This window comes from Phalacrocorax carbo, chromosome 1 (genome assembly GCF_963921805.1).
Source record: "Phalacrocorax carbo chromosome 1, bPhaCar2.1, whole genome shotgun sequence".
NCBI classification, from domain to species: Eukaryota; Metazoa; Chordata; class Aves; order Suliformes; family Phalacrocoracidae; genus Phalacrocorax; species Phalacrocorax carbo.
Window position 1 is genome coordinate 124,884,431 of NC_087513.1, and position 14,098 is coordinate 124,898,528.

Genomic DNA, 14,098 nt, shown 5'->3' on the forward strand with positions numbered 1-14,098 from the left:
TGAGATATTCCTACTTAAAGTATTATTTCTTACTTTTAAAAATCTTAAATAGTTTAATGTGTAGAACATGGAATGCTCAAACTTCTAGATTTCCATATTATTTTTTTTCTTCCCTTCCCCTATAGGCAGTTTTATATTTATAACAATTCTGTGAACATAGGCCTTAAACCAGCTGAAGGGCTTATGTCACCAAAGATGTCAATCACAGATTTTCACAAGGAGAAGCTGCAGTTCAAAATGCTTCCTTTAGATGAGAATTGCCTATTAACTAGACGAAAATTGGCAGCAATTGGTTCTAAATCTTCAGTCAAAGAAGTAAGTTAAATGATTGAGTAGTAATGTAAGCATAACGTGCTTACCATATAAGAAACCATACGAATTTTGATCCTGCTCTGAGAAGATGTCTCGTGCTTATCACAGGTTTGGAGTGGGCTTAGTCCTATGCCATCTTCTACCCAAGAGAAGGAAGATTGTAGTCTAACTTTGACATCCAAGCAGCTTCATCAGATACTCATTGGTAAGAATTTTAGTTTTGTTACTAAATGCATATAGTTGTTTAAAAAACACATATAGTAATGCAATTTAGACTCATAATCGTTCACCTTAAATAGAAAATAGCTTGATTTGGTGGCAGCTTGATATCTACAGTAGTGTTTAACTAAAGCTTTGTACTTTTCAGAAAAAACTGAGATAGATTTGGTATGAACATGTAAAAGGAGAGTTTCCTTTAAAGACTGCTCGTTCTACAGCCTATTATAGAGAAAGCAACACAGCATCGTATGAGGGTTGGTCATACCCTTATGCCTTGTTACTGGAGGTATTTAATACCCCTGGAGGTATTTAAAAGACGTGTAGACACGGCACTTCAGGGCATGGTTTAGGAGGCATGGGGGTGTTGGGTTGATGGTTGGACTTGATGATCCTAGAGGTCTTTTCCAACCTTAATGGTTCTATGATTCTATGGATATTATCTGTACCAGCATTAATATCAGCAAGATTCATGGGAGTGTTCAGAATGTTTCTGGGAATTAACTGTGAACAGTGATACCCCAAAAAAGTAAAACTTCTTCAGGATCCTCCTTCAAAACAATTTCAGTAGAACGCTCTGTGATGCGGAGTAACACCTTCTAAAATCTGTGAGGGCCTCGTCTATTAACAACACTTGGTACTGAAACAGGTCTATTATAAGCTCAATTTTTTCTTCATTAAAATTATTTAGCAGCAAAGTGAAAATTTTCAGTACTTTCTGGGTTTTTTACCTTTATTTTCAGTGAAGCCAGAACTTGAGTAGTGTAGTGGTGTATGCTGATACACTTGGGGAACGGTAGAATAAGATAAACATATTAATACAAAAAGTACTTAAAGTTTTATAAGATGTTTGATTAGTGCCGTGAGCACTAAAGTTGCAGACCAGCATAAAAACTGGTGATAGCAGTAAATAAAGTATTGAGATAATTCTGTCACCATAAAATTACAGGTGTTATTAAACCAAATGCTTGCACATCAGGGAGCAAATAAGAATTTAAGTATATAAATTCTCAGTGGATTGCTGGTTGTCCAGCCATTTAAATATCTGATTAATAAAAAGAAGTATTTATGATTATTAATAATAGCCTCAGTAATGAGCATATTGCTTTTCCTATTTTCATAGCTGGCTAACACACACAGAATTAAGAAATAAATGTTGGTGCTGGCTTTTGAGTTGTACTACTGAAAACATTCACAGAACATGCATGATGTATTTACCTCCAAATTTTAGTGTCAATTTGTTCTGCTACAGGATTGTTCTAGCTGGCTAATTCTGTAATTTGAGGAACAAAAATGTTTTGATCATAATGTTTTAGTAATTACGCTTCCTTCTTTTAACTTTTACTTTTTAGTGTAAAAGATCTTATTTCTTACATATTCCAGGTCCTTCTACTTTAGATTTTGGTGACGTTTGTGTGTATTCTACAACAGCCAGAAAACTGCACATCATCAATAACTTGTTAGTTCATATATGGATACAGATTGAGATTGAAATTGATGAATTACAGCAGACAAGTCCATTGTCTCAGGTGGTGCCTCCTCTTACAAAGACTCATATTCCAATTGTATTCGAGACAAACACTCTTGGAGTATTTAAAAGGTAAGGCTTCTTATATTTGTCTAGATTTACGTATGTTCTTCACAGTAGTAGAATAAAAAAAATCATGTGGCTGGTTTAAACTCAGTGTAATTATGGTAACTGTTAATGGTATACACTCATTTGTGGTGATACTGCAATAATTAATGCTGTTTCATGTTGCAAAATTTTGCTAGCATAATAATGTTTTTTAGGGTTTAAAAAACACCCAACAAACTGTTCTGTCAAAAGCCCGTATAGACACAGGTGTATCAGGGGAAGAATGTTTGCTATTACATTGTATTTGTTAGGAGAAATTTTATGGAAAATACCGTGCTCTTTCTGGCATAGTGTTGCGTCACTGAATCTATGCTCAGATCTTTTGATTCACGTCATGGGTAAACATGTAGGCAAACTGTTTTCTTAGCCTTCTGGTATGGAGATCGAACACTCACTTTACTAATGCTGTTAAAATGACTGTATGAGGTTGATCATCCTTTGGGATGATCTTCACTTCTGACGTGATTTAAGTTGTATGCAAAACATACAGTCAGTCTTAACTTGTCAGTCTTAACTCTGTGTTCACTCTCAGTTGTTTTGTTAAGCATTTTCATGCTAAAGATTTCCTATAATTTTACTCTGACTACAACATAATAAATACATAAAAATATTGAGAAATATCTGCTTTTATGTTACAGATCTTTTACTTACACAATAAACAACCAACATCTTGGGCATGTGGTGGTAGTTGCAAAAGCAGTGTCTGTTGAACTTGAGCTGTCTGCAAGGGAACTGATTTTAAATCCTGTTCCTGGCTACCTAGCAGAGACAGAGTTTAGAACAACTGTCAGGATATACAATCGCAGAAACCATCCTGCTGAGTTTACTTGGAAACCTATACTTACAGATAGAGGAACTGCATTTTCTATACAGCCAGCCAAAGGTATACTATGCAAGTACAGTGTGTGTGCACGTATCCTAAATGTCAATAATGTTAAGTAAGACAAACATTCAGCTGATGCTATAAACTTTTTGTTTAATTTAAAATTTAACTTAAAATTTTAATTTTTTTTAAATATATTTGGGTCAATATCAGTGTGTCCCAAAAGCAGTATCAGGTCAATGTTAGTACCATAGCAGCGCTCCCTGTATAAGCCCTAATCTGAGTGCATACTCAGTCCAGTTTGTTGTTTCTACGTCCAGCTAGCACCACTTAGGTAATAATTTCTCTCAGCACAGTTCTCTGTTACCTCAAAAGTGAGGCAGCTATTTAATGGCAGTTAGCAGTATCATACACCTCATCAGGATAGGAAATTTTCCAAAAGCACTATATGAATGGAGCTGCTAAGAGGTTGAGGTAGACGGACTGAGTGACACAAATGGAATTCAGTCTGGGATTAGTTTTCACTTCCATTATGGATCAATATTTGTTAGAAGTGTGTGAGACATTAGCTTTTACTGCTTTCCTTTGAAAGACAGTGTTGCGCAGGAGTATGTTGGAGCTCCATTATTAAAGAACTAAATGCTAACTGAATTGGCATTGCACAGTTCAAACAAGGTTTGGCTGGATCAGGAGCTTGGTGTGCTCTGGTTCTTTAGAAAAGATATTTCTGCTGATAAGACTTAACAGTAAGCAAGAAAATGTATAGAGTCTTTCCCAAAGTTGTTGTTCTACAAGAAGGATAGCCTGTTCTTTTATTATTTTTAAATGTTGGCTATTTGAGTAACTCATGGCTAAAAAATACCAGTAAGCTTTCAGTGTTTTTTACTGCAGGATACTAATGAACAGATTATGCAATTGCCATGAGAATTCAGAAACTAATTTTACTTAATCCAGCGTACTGTTCAATACCTTTGAAATGTAGGCTTAGTCATCAGTAATAAGAAGGTCATTTTCACTTCAATGTGCTTATGCTATTTCTAATTACACAACATAATTTGATAATTGCACATCTGTATGCTATAACATGTAAATTATGAACATTTATTTAGGCTTTGTGGAGGCCTTTAGAGATCTGGAGTGTGAAGTTGTTTGGCATCCAGGGTTCAACTCTCCAGAAGCTGGAGAATTCAACTTGTGTGTGCGTAAAGGAAACACAATTAAGTTGAAATGTTTTGCAAAGGTAACAATTCATACAACAGATTTAGAGATGCAAAATATATGGAGTTTTTTAAAAGAGTAATTTCTTAAGTATATTTCTATTATCATGCATGAAAAAATTATGTTAATTTCATATGGCTTCTATTTGACATGTTTAACAATTTTGCTCCAAAGACATGATTGAGAAGGCAAGACAAAGACAATTTGCTGCCTTCTTGCTTTCCATGATATACTTCCTTTGACACTACAACTTAGCTGTCCTTATATATGAAGTGATAATTGTTCTTCTTGGCTCACTTAGTTTAGCCAAATGAAGGTTGAGCGGTGGTGTGATAGTTCTTCAGATATATATTAAAGGGATAAAAATGAAGGGGTGTGTGTGTATGTTTCAGAGCCTCAAGGTAACAACAGGCTATAATGTAATTTTGTATTGTTATTTGAACATGGTATATGATAATTCGAAAAGCAATGTTCTGGATAGTCTTCTAAACAGTGAAATTCAGCTTAGGTTAATAATTTGTCATCTTATGTTATATGCCAGGGAGTGTGAAGGAGACACATTTTTTTTCTTTTTTACTGTATTCTACTGGCTGCATGCTCTAAAACTTCTTTTTTAGGAGCCAAGAAAACTTTTCCCTTCCTTTTGGTGTGCCTGCTTTCTTTTATTTCCTGCCCTGCCCCCCAGAAGCATTTTTTTTCTTTTCTTCCTCTTCTTTTGAAGCCTAGGAAATTGCCATATGTAAACCATGATGTATGTAAATTAGAGTATTAGCATTTCTACTGCTATTAAAAACTCTGAAGTATCTTGTCCTGATCAGACATTTAGGATTAAAAAAAATTATGGAGCTTATGCTGTTAAATTAGATTTAATGAAAATATTTTTCTTTGTCTTGAAATTAGCCCAGGCATATCTCTGGGGTTGTGTCTGTTCATTTTGAATCTAAATAAGTTCAATACATTAAGTAAATCTTGTCTCACATTTAGACTGTGTTTGTCTATTTGAATGCTTCTAATTTATGCATTTCCACAAGTATATTAGCTCATTATGTAATGAAAAGTAAATTAGGCTGAATTATTTATTTGTACTTAGTAAAATGCTATATAGTTTGCTTGCTTTCTCTTCTTTTTTTATAGCTTGGTACTACTAAAGTTCAATTTATGGAACAAAGGATACCCTTCAGTCACAGCCCAATGGGTTTATCTATTTGTAAGACAGCCATTCTTCAAAACACAGGATACAGTCACGCGTACTTTCAAGTAAGCTAAAATTATTTTTAGCACATTTAGTTTCTTGGAGTGGGGAAGAAGGGAATTAATTTTATCAGATTATGTTACAGTTTTTGTTCTCAGTTATTAGATACACATCTACTTAAGTTTTTGTCTGATTTTCTGAAGAAACAAGGTTTATGTGAGTAAGAATTCTGTCCCTCTGACAAATTTGGATTGATGGATAGATGGAATGACAGAGAAGGCAAGTGGTAATGGTATAAAAGATTCTGGAAGTTTCCTGAGAACTGGTGATAAGGGGAGACCCCATTGCTAGTGTAATGTATAAAAAAACCAGCTACAGCTTGGATTTTTTTATATTTTGAGAGACAAAGCAAACTGGCTAGTCATCCTGTTCAAACTGGCTGCCCAGTCAGACCAGTCATAGCAAATGTGATTACTTTCCTAGACTAACATCTGAGAGGAAGAGAGGCTGTATTATGAATTGGATAAGAGATGAGATGGGTGCCAGAGTGGGTAAAGACATAATACACAAATTAGTAGGAAACCCAACATTATTAGTTCTCCTGATCATAGAATAATTTGCTGTATTTATTTAGTGATGCACAATAATTTTCATTAAAATCCTCAGAATTTTTGTTACTATATTATTATGGTACTAAGAAACTTAATTAATGTATTTTGATTTGTACCATATTTCTCCATCCATCAACTGAGCATTGTAATGACAAGTATTATTACTACACTCTTGGAGAATGGGCCTGAAAGAATAAAATCAGCATAATCAATAAGAAAAACAAGCACACCCAGTTTTTTAAACCTCCGCAATTACTCTTAAGCCAAGAGATGGGTGGCTGGTCATGGTCATTATCACTTGTGTAACTGTACTTTAAAAAGTTGCCTGTTTGTATGCATTAGAAGAGAACAGATTCTATTTTGTCCTTACTAATTGTGGATAAACTGAATATTTACTCCTAGTATTATTATTGAACTTCATGCTATTAGGGTCCCATGTCCCATTTTCTTAACAAGGATGTCAAAAATGAAGTGATGTATTTATCTGTCACTGAAAAAATGATTTATAGAATATCCTATATATTAAAGTCTTAATTTTAATAACTTATTGAAAACAGCCCGAAAACCAAATTGTGACATTTCTAACTGGTGTGCAAAAATTATTTCATAACAGATTCCTAAACAGGATAACTGTCAGCTTCTAGTATTTTGTTTGCCTGTGTTTTTGCCCCAAACTTCTAAGTTCAAGTTAATATATATTATGCAGGTTGTTGTAAGAATGTAAAATCTTCATGATATATTGGTATTTAAAAAAACCCTACAAACAACTCCCCCCCATTTTACTTTTTTCAGTATTATTAATCTTTCATGTTTGTGTTTCAAGGTTCTTGATTCAAACCCACTGCCTGGAATGATGATTACCCCTTCTGAAGGGGTGGTACCTGTGGGAGGCCATGCCGATCTCAAAATCTGTTTCACTCCGAATGCAAAAATGAGTTTTGATACAAGAGTGGAGGTATTCAAAACTGGAAGAACTTGTCTTTTGAGTGTTATGTTGTGTGTTCATGTGTGGAGATGTGTGTACATTTGATCATCTTTTGGATTTTATCTCCAGTGTTCTAATGCTTTTTAAGAAAAAAAAAAAGAAAAAAAAGGGAAAAAAATGTTTTCTTATAGCAGCTGATGGTTGCTATAACCTATTCTGTTATTTTGGTCTCATTCCTGCTCTGAAACATCTTCACAGTTGGAGCTGATTCATATTATACCATTGACAAGCTGTTGAAAGTAACGTGTGATTTTCTTCAGAAGATCATGTAGACGTATCTGCAGTTTTTATGATCCATAGAGGAGCAGGACTGGAACACTGCAGTGTCTTTATTTCTTGCCTTCTTTTTGTGGACATCTCAGAGATGGATTTACTAATAGATTTGAGTTGATAACAGGAGTGCAATAGATATCTAATCCTATTTTGTTTTTTGCGTGCCTGATTCCTGACCTTGTCCTTGGTCAGATAAGTGAGAATGGGAAAAGGGATGCTATCATGAAGCTGGTCTTTTCTACGTTTTCTGACTCTAATCCTGGATTCTTCATCTTCTGTGGCTGCCTACATTATGCTCCCTTAACCTAGTATCCATTTTTTTTCCCCACTTCTAAAACAGCTTGAGCATTGCTCAGAAGAATAGCATCTACTTTGTACCAGCACCTCTGTCAAGCAATTTGTGTTGTAGTATATTTTGGTATACTTTTCAATCCTCACAGCTGCTGAATAGATCTAACCCATCCACTCAGCTTTCTCTTGTTGGAGAAAACTGGTCATTCCAGTGATACAGCCTCCTGCAACATTTTTATTGTTTGCAGAAGGCTGGTCTGTCCTAAAGCTTTGTTGTTGTTTTTGCTGGTTTTAGTTTTGTTTGTTTTAATTGACAGCTATGACTATTCCAGATATGGTATGCCGTAGAGGCATGATTGGTTCTTCTTTGAGGCCAATTCTCACTTGAATCCGTACATATATATTCTAGAAAATCAAGGCATTTTCTTTACTACTTCGTATTTCCCTAACAAAAATGCATTGTATTATAAGGGCAGTGTTACTTTCATACTTGTATTTTCATTACGAATTATGCTGAAAGTCTCTCTCCATTCTATATCTGTGGGGTAGGTTGGTTGTATTTTTTTAAAAACTATTTTTAATGTAGTTATGACAAATTTGGTGAAATAGTTATGTGAAAATGACCTTGTCAGCAATCACACTTTCATCCCTTCACTTAGGTAGCAGTGCGGGATTCAGGAGTACTGGTGCTTAGAATTAGTGGATTTGTAGAGATCCCTGAAGTAAACATTGATGTGGTAAGTATGAAGAAAGCGTAGCAATTGTTAAGACTGATAGTGTTTTGCTTTATCTAGATGTCAATGTAGCTCATCATTACTTCATATTTTTCAGTTTTTCCTATACTAACGTCCTGTGAAAATTATCAAAGAGAAGAATTTAGGAAGACAAATTAAAAACTAAATGCACATATAACAGTTGCACTAATTGCTAGCTGACAGGTTTAGCTTTTGAACCTGACAATGTGGAAAAACTGTTAAAAAGGAGGGGTTTCTTTGAGATAGTTACAGGAAAAAAAAAAGCAATAAGGGAAAATGAATCTATTGATCTGTTTACTGAATGATGAAAACTTTCTGATGGTGTAACTGGACTTATGTATTGAATTCTGAACTGTTGCGTTTTATGTCCTGGGAAGACTTTAAAGGTAAGGGTTATGCAAGACAATTGATTAACCAAGACTGTTATTGTGTTATAAATTGTGGATCTTTGAACAGTTGTATTTTTCACATTCTGTTCCATGATAAACTTGACTTTGATGCAATTTTTTTTTTTCTTTAAACTTATAGGAACTGTTTGACTTTGGTGGTGTTTACGTTGGTTCCACAAAATCAATTCCCTTTTTGCTGCAGAACAAAGGACAAGCATGTACCAAAGTGGAGTTTGATTTTTCTAAGTATAAGGATTTTAAGCTGGATGCCAAAGACCGTTCAGGTATTTGCTTTTGCTATGCCAGAATTTCCATTAAATGAAGACTGGCTAAGAGAAAATCTGTCAGACTATTTCTGATATACAAATTTTCTGATTTAAGAAAACCTAAAGCAATTATTTTAAAAGTGCTGCTTAATATAAGTTAAGAGGACACATTTTGGGTTGCCTGTAAAATGACATTTGCCAAAGATAAGCATTTGGAAAATGTCAGGTTGCCTGTAGATTTTTTTTTCCTTTTTTTTTTTTTCCCTATAGTTGCAAAGGTATGTTTAAAAAAAAAAGTTTGAATAAGCTCTCACCACTTAAAATACAAAAAAAATTATAAATCCAATAAAATGAAGCCAAAAACCTATACTAATTCCCTATTCATGGACTCTTACCCACTGTTTTGAGAATGTTTACCCTTCAGTTAATTCATCAGTAGTATAAGGGTCCAGATTTCTTTTTTTCTAATGGTACAGGGTGTCTGCAGGTTAATCACAGGAGCTCTGTTCTGCCTGATGCCTAACTCAGAATGACGTTGGGGCAACATATGGAATATGTTCCATATGTTACATATTCTTATGTGCATATTCTTATCCTTCAGTCATTGTTGCTTATCCCTTTTCTAGTCAGTCCTGGCATCTCCTTAGCTGTTGCAACATCTTTATTCATGAGAGAAATTTGCAGCTATGCTTATATGGCCTCTTGTCCCTGCAAGCTCAGGAAGTCAGGACTCCTTCTTTTGCAAGACATTATTATAATACTTAGTTGATTCTTTATGTAGAACTATATGTGGATGATGACAAAAAATGATCTGTCAGGAACAGAGGGGTTTTCTTACCATGTGGTAGACTTAAAGGGAAGGTGAGGGCTCCTAGTCTCTTCCCTGGAAGAGAACTGTCAGACTGTCTACAACAGGCAGCTAGCCAGCATGGGAACTGACTCATGGCACGTGATTTCTAGATCAGAGTTTGTGCTTGAAACAAGTAATGTGACATCCAGTCAGGTCCGGTACTTTTCAAATGGTGAATACTGGATGAATACTGATCCTGGTGTTCCAGGATGAATACTGATCTTGGTGGTATGTTGCCTTGTTTATTGGCAACCCATGCTTCTGCCAGTGCCTTAAAATTGGGCACGGAAGTCTGAAGAATGAAGCAGGCCTTACTGTTAAACTTCTGTAGTGTAGATTATGCCTAAAAGTCATTTGGACAAATGGTTTCAACGAACTATTCTTCTCCCTGTGGTACTAGTTTTCATTACCTGGTTAACCGGTTTTGCCTAACGCTTTTAGTCAAAGGTAAATGATAACAGTTTTTTGTTTCTGAAATATTGTGTTCTCTGTAATCAATAACTTTAATGGAAGTTACTGGTAATTAACACTTTTCTGAAAATTACCTCCAGAATCCTAATGAAAAATACTATTTTCATTCGTAACTGTGAGAAATGTTTAGCATACAGGTATGTAGATACCTTATGTTGGAAATCACTTTGAAGTACTGCAACTATTACAAAGTTGATATTTAGTGTAATAACATCTGTAATTTTATTCTGAATTTTGTTTGACAGTGATTGACTGCTGTTCTTCAAAGCCTTATTTGTATTCAGTTAACTTGAAGGGAAAGTCAGCTTTGCAATGCTGCTTGTCCTTCGTGCCAAAAGAGGTAGGCTTATGGGGCAGTGGTGATTATGCTAAATTAAAATCTTGCTCTCTGATATTTCTAAGGTGAAGGAATATAGACATTTAAATGCGTATTTTAGTGTGTTAGAATAATAATTCAATTCTTAACAAAACAAGTTCTGAAATAACCCTTATATAACTTTTTCTGCTTTCCTTAAATGTTTGCATACACAAAGAAAGTACACTTTCTCAATGACTTAACAACGGAAAAGGTATAAACTGAAATTGAGATATCTTACCATGCATTCATTAAATCATTCAACAAACTGGCAGCTGTTTTCTTTTTGCAGTTATTTGTGCTTTAACTCTCAGATGACTGAGAGACTGCAAAAGTAGAGTTTAGTGTGTCATAAAGACTGGCAAAGTTGCTTTCTGATTGAGGAATTTGAGGGAAATAAATTGAAGACATGACACTTTATGGGTTAGTTTTACATCAGGAAAATAGCATTTTATTGGCAGTAGGTGTCAGTAGAGAGTGCTCTAGCAGATTTTAAATCTAAACATATTGAACAATGCTTTAGAAATGGAGGGGTTGGGGTTTCCACATATTTGGAGAACAATGAATGGAAAGAAAACTTAGTCATTGATATTATGAACCAACTTCAGAACAAGCAGCTGGGGACCACTTCTACGGCACATAAACCTGTTGTATTAGCTGCATTTTTTAACCTTAAAAAACCTAAATGATTATCAGAGACAGTGTATCTTGGAAGGGTCAACAGTATTCTTTTTTCACTTTCCCCCCTCTCTCCTTCCCAGCACTTTAGTTTTTGAATAAAAGGGCATTCCTCTGTTCAGAGCATCATTCAAATAATATTTGCATATTACAGACTGTGTCTGATTACACTGTGATTTTCTTCCTCTTATTACTGTCAGCTTAGATTCTGGGTACACATGAAAGCTATTGTGAAGTAATTGATGGTGTGAATTTATAGCACACTCCCTTCTCTGAGATGATTTTTTCTGACAGAACATGAGTCTATTGACTCATAAAAAATAAGCTATTTCAAATCAAATTAATTTCCTCTTATAGCATATCAGGCCTTGAGGTTAGGGGAGAGGCAGTAGATGTCATATCTTTAAGTATCTTGACACTGTCTGATACAATGTTCACATAAGCAAGGTAGTCAGATTTAGTCTAGATACAGTGTTAGCAGAGTATGTAATTGTTTGCAAAATGGTACATACAGCATATCACCAGTGACCTACTGTTAAACTAAAGAGGAACTTGGTAAGAAAAAATGCTGACATTTTCATTTAGGTAGGAAGTGTCAATAATAAAAATGCAAGGCTAGGTGATGCTGTTGGAACAATCTATGTGTATGGTATTGTAGATCACAAGCTGAACAAGAATTAAGAGTAGAGGCAGACACCATACTGATTTATATAAATAGGATGAATGTTCATAAAGCAAGTAAAATAATTATTCTAATCAGTGCTGATAACACTTCAGCTGGAATACTTTTCCCAATTGGGGTGCCACGCTTAAAGAAAGAAGTGGGAAAATTTCCCTTGGAAAGAAAGTCCAAAACAAAGCAGTGGAAATGATCAGAAGTCCAGAAAGCACAAATTGTGTAAAAAAATGAAACTAACTTCCAATACTCTTTGGAATATAATTTATATATGCCCGTTCACTGCAGTAGACAGGTAATGAGTAGTGGGTTTAAATTACACCAGGCAGATTAGATTAGATATAAAAACTCATTGTACAAAAAGAGTCAAAGATTGGAATAGATTACCTGAGAAGATGTCTTTATTGAAGATTCTTAAGGGGTTGGATAAACATCACCAGAAATGCTTCACTCTGTCCCAAAAGGGCAAGTCATCTCTCAGTGACATTTATGCATTGCAAAATCATATTCTAACAGCATGTTGTTGCTCCAAAGACAAAATTCTGGCCCCACTAAGGCCAGTGTTAAGACTCTTAGTAATTATAACAGTACTTCTTAGCGGCTGTCTCTTGCTAAGTATGAAATTCAAAGCAGTTAAACAATAATTGATACAAAGGAATGTAGATTTGTTTTTTTTGGCTTAAAATGATGAAATTGGAATGTGGAAGGGCTAGCTTCCCTTGTATACAAAAAGAAGTTAATAAAATAGTATAGAACCATGTAAAACAAAAATGTGGAAAAGAGTGATGGAACATTTAATAGGTAGGTATATATTATTACTGTTCTTACAGCCAAGCTTTGAAACTTAGTGTTGATTTTTATTTTACCAGTAAAGTCCTCTGAGATGCATAGTTCACTTAGAAAAGCAACCTGTTGTAACAGCATTCTCTTAAAGACCATTTTTCAGCGCAAAATCATAACTATTCAACAACATTTTAATTTTTTTGTTCTAATTGAAAGGTTATCAATAGAAATGAGAAACAAAATGCTGCTTTGTGACTGCCAGTTAGCTTCTAGTAAGCCACAGATACAACAGTAAACACAGAAAGTGAATGGTTGCTGAAATTGTAATGCCCTTCTGTAAGAACTTTCCAAATCTCCCAAGTTTCCATTCTTTCCTGGTTTTCATTGTGTATCATCTGATTACTTTGGAATAGAATATACTTACTTTTGAGGAGTGTGCTCTATTTGCAGGTCAGATGGGAACAGGTAATGATGGCACAACTAATACTGTAGCTTAGTTAAGCTAGTGGTTAATTTTTTAATATTTTCTTTGTTTGTTTCAGCATTTATACAGAAAATTCAGTTAGGAGTTCTATACAAATAGAATGCCACAAACATACTGATTTAAAAAAGATAATTAGGGTCTAGAAATACTAAAGTAGAGTCTAGCAATATTGTTCTATGGATGATGCAAGGACACATGCTACGTATAAGGCTTAACAAGTAACAACACCTTAACTTCCAATGCCTCAATTTCAATTTATTTTCATAAAAAAATTTTACTTAAGCCTTGTTGAGTATTTAATAGAAGTATTTCTAACCTACGCTGTAGGTGCAGTTTTTTTTCCCTTTAATCTCAGTACCTAAAAGCACACAGTTGTGTAAGGATCTAAAACACATACCTATTGATGGGAGCCATAACCTGAAATCTGACAGCTCTGTTCTTGCTTATGGCATTGGATTTCTCTGGTGATAGGGCTGCTGTACAAAGTGATCCTTTATTCTCCACGGTACTGGAAAAGAGTGTAGTGGAAGGTCATCCCCCTCACAGACTAGTGAAATATCAACTCTCTAAATGCTCCCCACCTTCAACTATCAAAAAGGGATTTTATTTGCCTCCTGTTGTTACAACTGAGCTCTATTACTGTTTTGTTTTTCTTGTTAAGTTGCAGGATGGATTAAGAGTAGAAATGTTGCTACTGACACTGCTGTAAATTCAAGTCATTAACTAAATTAATATTTCTGAAGACCGCTGAAATAGTAGATCGTTCTTTATGTTTAATTTCACTTGTCATCTGAACTACTGTTCAGAATTACTGCCTGTTATTGATGAGCAACT

The 14,098-nt window shown here is 34.8% G+C and overlaps 1 protein-coding gene across 1 annotated transcript in view; it reads left to right on the top strand.

Moving 5' to 3' along the window:
- The window catches only part of CFAP47 (cilia and flagella associated protein 47), a 346,829-nt gene that overhangs the window by 21,623 nt on the left and 311,108 nt on the right, over positions 1–14,098 (top strand). Inside the window, 10 exon segments of the mRNA XM_064473493.1 lie at positions 126–315; positions 421–517; positions 1,912–2,128; positions 2,803–3,047; positions 4,097–4,227; positions 5,340–5,462; positions 6,832–6,963; positions 8,217–8,294; positions 8,841–8,985; positions 10,534–10,628. Coding sequence (XP_064329563.1) covers positions 126–315; positions 421–517; positions 1,912–2,128; positions 2,803–3,047; positions 4,097–4,227; positions 5,340–5,462; positions 6,832–6,963; positions 8,217–8,294; positions 8,841–8,985; positions 10,534–10,628 — 1,453 coding nt within the window.